Consider the following 6,167-nt stretch of genomic DNA (forward strand, 5'->3'; position numbering starts at 1 on the left):
CTGAGTAATATCACCTGCTGTTGATATTGACAGTGGTATGGACCCTTGAGAGGGGGTGAGCTTATTGGAATATACTGGAGGAAAGAGTTGGAAAGCAGTGTCAGGGAGGTCGGAGAAAGCTAATCGGAGGCACTGTGTGGTGCAATTGGATGGTAAAGGAGGGAAGTCGGTTGTATAGCTGATATATATCTGATTTAAATATTGTGGGTAGGTCATATGGGATGGGGGATCGCAAGTTGGTGGATTCAACTCAATGTCAAAGAGTTTACTGTATGCAGAATATTGTTTGTTAGCAAATTATATGTTGTGTGTGTTGACACTGTTAAAGAGGAATACAGAGGGGATATAGAGGTAGATAATGTTGTGATTGGTTAATGTAATGTTAGGTGGGAGACATCTCCATGACATGGTTTTATCCATAATTGTATCTCCTGTCCATTGACTTTGTTTTCCTCTTAACATTGACCCTAGAATTCCAGAATGGTAGATTTGCATAGACCTTTAAAAACCAATCACTTGATGATCTGAACGATATATAATTAATTTTTTTTAGTTAGGACATAATGCTATCCAAAATTAGCATAAACTGATATTGGAATGGATAAACATTAGTTTCTGTTGGTGATTAATGTAATACAAATTAAAATAATATTAGTAAAATATGCTTTAAAATGTGCTACGTTTCCAGCTGTACCCAAGATAACTGTTTCAATGTTTGATGACAATTTACCATAGTTTACAATATGTTCAAAGATAACAAATCACTTAAAAAGTGTTAACTTTCTTGCAGGAATAAAGTGTTGTCAGTTACCTCTTCCTCAGAATGTGTGAGGACAATCAGACTGAAGTCACAGTGTTTTTACTTCTTGGATTTCAAGGTCTATATAAATACAAAATTCTACTCTTCATTGTCTTCCTGGTGTCCTACATTGTGGTGCTAAATGGAAACCTTGTCCTTATTGTTTTAGTGTCGACAAGTGATCATCTCAAAATTCCAATGTTCATCTTCCTTAAACATCTAGCAGTAACCGATGTCCTAATAACTACCACTATTATACCAATGATGTTAGATATCATATTAAGGGATGAAAAAGAAGTATCTGTCACTGGCTGCTTTATCCAGTTTTACATGTCTGGACTTTTTGGAACTTTGCAAAGTTTTCTTATTGTTATAATGTCTTATGATCGATATTTGGCCATTTGCAATCCGATGCGTTACAATTCAATAATGGTGCCCCACGTCTGCCTCAAAATGATTGTCGGGTCTTGGTTAATTGACTTTATTGCATCAAGTGAAATAATTATAATTTTCCAGTTGCACTTTTGTGGTCTCAATTACATTGACCATTACTTCTGTGACCTTGGCCCAGTAGTAGAATTGTCTTCTTCAGACACTTCCATCTTATTATTGGTTGATTTTGTCATAACTATTTTAAATGGTGTCATTCCTTTTTTCTTAATCATCATAACCTACATCATCATTTTCTTCACCATACTTAACATTTCATCCAACAGTGGAAGAAAAAAAGCCTTCTCCACATGCAGCTCCCACCTTGCCACTGTATGTGCATATTATGGAACTGTGATGACAGTTTACCTGGTGCCATCTGACGAGAGCTCATTTAACACAAACAAATTTAAGTCTCTATTGTACTTTGTGGTGACTCCTATGATGAATCCCATTATCTACAGCCTCAGGAACCATGAGATCAGACGAACTCTTCAAAAAATAATTGCAAATATTCAAATACAATTAAAGACAAAATAAAAAAAGACATACAGACAGCAACAAAATACATCCCTTATACTACTAGTCTACACATTTTGTTAAGGACAGTTGTAATCATTAATACTTCCTACAACATGTTCTATTGATAGGAAGAAGAATACTATGCCTTAGTAAGCCAATTTTTGAATTATGGTTTGTACATGTCTGCTTTGGCCTGTTATGAATACAAAACTAACATTATTAGTGCTGCCATGTTTAATAAATTGGAATACTAATTTTTATATAATTTATTCTTTGAATTAATGGCTTACCCAAAAAGATCCAAAGGGTGACTGATATGGACTTAGTAAATATCATGTCAAATGGGCGACACAGTATATTCCCCCCAAAAAACAAGACAATTAGAGCGTGATTTGTGACTGCCATATCATTATTCATGCATAAAATGATTGAGTTACAGAAGTGATGGTACTTTAACAATTGGCCTGAAACATGCAAACCTCTGCTGTATAGGGATAGTTAAAAACCTAAAGAGTCTGCAGGAACAGCCTGCAGACAACCCTCTTGGTTTCTCATGCAGCACAGAAACACACAGGTGCACCACATGACTGTAATTAGATTGTTGTTTTCTTAAATTGGGTTGTAGTGCTTGGATGGAGGATAAAAGACTGTTCTTGTAAGCAGTGCGACTGATGCCAGATACTTGGCCGGTGACTAGGGAGGTGAACTTTGTCTAGCTAGAGCGAGGGTTGCTGTATGGTGTCATCCTGACAAAAGTCTACTGTGATAACTGTGATGTGAGAAATAAATGCCACCATTTTTCCAGGCAAGAAGTTGTTTGTGTCTGTTGTCTGCCGGGTGTTAGTATCACATTGGTGTCATTGTGGAATTACAAAGAACAGTCAGATCCTACTGTCCATTCAACCAACCAGATGCAATGGTTGTGAGTGAAAAGTATTCAATACCTCTATCAAGTAGCAAACTGTTATAAAGCTGTTGGTTGCAGGGGTGAAAAATTGCTGTATTGTAAGAAAAAGCAATAAACCTGTGAACTGTGGAGCAGCTATCATTTAATATATTAGGAAAAAAACATATTTGTCAATACAATATAGCAAAGGGCAGCTTTAGTTTAGAAGATTCAGCAATTCCTGTCCACCTTTACCTTTCAATCCAACATTATTCTGTATTGTTTTTCTCCAGTTTTTTATCCTAGTGAATTAGGCAGGACGGGAGCCTCCATGAAATGATTCACGGTGAATCACAACATGTTGGTTCTACCACCATGGCAATATGATGCGTCACAATTGGCCGCTCTCCACCACCCAACATCCCCCAGCCCAACTCTGTCTTCGCACTTCACCCCTCACCTCCGGGATGTGACGAGGGGAGTTTAAAAAGTTGTAGTTTAATGCTATTATCACTGTTACCTGAATGTCTGATGTCACTGCAGGCTGCCCTTCCCCCACTCCGACAGCATTGTTAGCAGAGATATAAAGCCAGATATCAGCTATTGGTATTCACTGTCCGCGAGATAATTAATTTATTACAATAATAACAAAAAAACATATTTATTGGGCAAAAATTATCTTTATTATACATAGTTTTTAATTATGAGATTTTAAATATGTTAATTTGTGAGTTACTTAATCCAGTAATAAAGACATTTCACAATGCAGCAGGTTGTGGCGACATTGTATATTGTTATATATTATAATATTTTGTTATATATTATTACATTTTATATATATATATATATATATATATATATATATTGTAACAAAAGGAAGCATTTATTTGACAAGATGGAGAGAAAGCATCCAAGTAAAGTAAAACAGTTGTGCAGTAATGCACCTAGATTGAAGATAAACCAGGTAAAGACTTATGTATAACAAACAATAGTTTAAGTTTGGTTAACTCCCATGGTTTGAAAGCTCCTTCCTCTCAGCAAACAGACAGGGTGTGTCTGATAGTGCAAACAGAACCACTGATGGGAGTTTCCTCTTAAAGGGAAGATGGGTGTGTCACCTGCCCATCAAGCTAAGGCTGGGGGAGGAGCATCATGTATAAAAGCTCGCTTGTGTCATTTGTTCATGGAGACCAATGCTGGGGAAGCTGGCTGGTCCTTAGAGAGCTGGTCTATGTCTAGCTAGTGTGTAGGGTCTCCATAATTGCTGTGAAATTCATATGGTCAAATACATTTTTCGATCCTGACAATAAAGCTGCATTAAAAAGAAGAAGTTGTTCGCAAGTGCTTCATCAGTAGCGGTCTCTTGTCACAATATATACATATATATATATATCAAGAAGATAAGTTATGGAAGGACGGCGCCTTCAGGTGTAAGAACAAATAATGATGTATATATAGACAGTAAGCTCAGAGAGTCCAGAGAACATAAATTCCTGAGAAAAGTAGTAATGCAGGTGGATAACAGCACATATCAGCATATATCAGCAAATCAGATGGGCAACATATATTGTAGTATGAGACACTGTGCAAAATATTAGTAGAGTAGTGTGCGTACCAGAAATAAGTAAAATAACAGCTTATCTGTATATAGGCTCCTCAGTCATCCCAGGTGGTAGTTTCCTTTGTTCGCAGAGACAAGATGCAAATATATTGCTGTTACTTTACTTATTTCTGGTATGCACACTACTCTCCTAATATTTTGCACAGTGTCTCATACTACAATATATGTTGACCATCTGATTTGCTGATATATGCTGATATATGCTGTTATCCACCTGCATTACTATTTTTCTCGGGACTTTATGTTCTCTGGACTCTCTGAGCTTACTGACTATATATACATCATTATTTGTTCCTACACCTGAAGGCGCCGTCCTTCCATAACTTATCTTCTTGATACCGTTTTCGGTTTAACCATCCGCTATTGGAGACTTGACTGCCACACATATTTGTGGAGGTGCTTTGTTTATTTATATTTGACTATTTTATTATGGTTGCATTTACCTTATTATCCATATATTGTGATATCATGTTCTATTATATATATATATATATATATAGTTTACCTCCTGACTTATACACAAATTAAGTTATTTATTTCCTAATGCTTTCCATTTTAGATCCCAAAACACTCCTACAAGTCACACTAACTCATTGCCAATAACCCCCACAGGACTGATACAAATGTGTAACTAAGCAAAATAATGATCATCTCATTAAATACAGACATTATCAAAGAAGCTATTTAAGGTTTTACAGAGAAAAATCCCCAGACAATACTTGTGATATCCTTATGGAATTGCCAAATAAAATGTTTGTTTATGCTGTGTGATTAATAAGGCAATTACCCTCGTGTTCAGGAAAACCTACAAATGAAACAATTTATTCTCAGACTTTGTTTAATTTGGAAATATGATTTTGAATTATGTGCAATAGTTTGTGTGCAGAAAAGTATCAGTGCATTATAGTTAGACCAACAACAGTAACCCAGTTGTTTATTAACATGAAATATAACACTAGTAATAAAGATTGCACTGTGATTGTTGTAGTGTTATTATACTACAATTATGTAAGATAGTGAGTTAGTGAGTACATGGTATAACAGTACAATACAGTAAACAAATGACATTACAATTCTCAGCACAGCTACTGTGGTGCACAGGGTATATTCAGCGCAGGCTGAAACCTGTGCCCATTAATGTGGATACAACTAAAGTGATGCAAAGACACTGGAGGAGTGGAGTCAATGGGCAGAGAGACCAAGGAGGTGGTGTGTAGTGTAGCTGGTGAGCAATAGTTATAGGTAGTTAGAATAGGAGGGCCCTGCTCATTAGAGCTTACAATCTAAAGTGAAAAAGGCAGACAAATGGCTAACACATGCAGTGAGACAATGTAAGAGGATTTGAGGGCAAGAAGCAAGAAGGGGAGATATGGAGGATGAAAAAGGGTGAGGTATACTACATGGTGAGATGGTTAACTGGAGGACTAATAGGCTTTTCTAAAAAGTTTTGTTTTCAGTTGAGTTGAGGGATAGTTGTGGAGTGGAACTAGGGTAATAGTGAGTGAAATAAGTGCTACTCAACATTAGGGATGGCCAGTGCTCCTGCTCCAGAGCGAGGGACCACTATGGTGATGTTCAGTTTTTTAAACTATGCATCACAAATAGAAGCATAGGATATATATCTCATACCAGATTTTGGTTTGAAATTTTGAATTTTGGCTTCATACATAAAGAGACCCCCGACCTGACCACAGGTCAGAGTGACACAGAGGTTGGTGCTTTCCAAAAATAAGCTTTAAACCACTGCAAGTAAAAATAGTGTATTTATGTAGAGGTGCACGCGTATCAAGATGTGTCCATCTCTATATTAGTAGCATAGGAACCAGTATGATAGGCCAGGGGGGATCCATTCAAAGCAACTCTGATCTATAGAAAGAGGTCAGAAGTTCCAGTCCAGGTACATCAGTTAC

General features: G+C 36.7%; 1 protein-coding gene across 1 annotated transcript; it reads left to right on the forward strand.

Moving 5' to 3' along the window:
* The first annotated feature begins 823 nt into the window (after positions 1–823).
* Positions 824–1,768, forward strand: LOC142150490 (olfactory receptor 5P50-like). The gene has a single exon (XM_075205687.1). The coding sequence runs from the start codon at positions 824–826 to the stop codon at positions 1,766–1,768; it is 945 nt and encodes a 314-aa protein (XP_075061788.1).
* Positions 1,769–6,167: the final 4,399 nt, after the last annotated feature.

The sequence above is a fragment of the Mixophyes fleayi genome, chromosome 4, assembly GCF_038048845.1.
Source record: "Mixophyes fleayi isolate aMixFle1 chromosome 4, aMixFle1.hap1, whole genome shotgun sequence".
NCBI classification, from domain to species: domain Eukaryota; kingdom Metazoa; phylum Chordata; class Amphibia; order Anura; family Limnodynastidae; genus Mixophyes; species Mixophyes fleayi.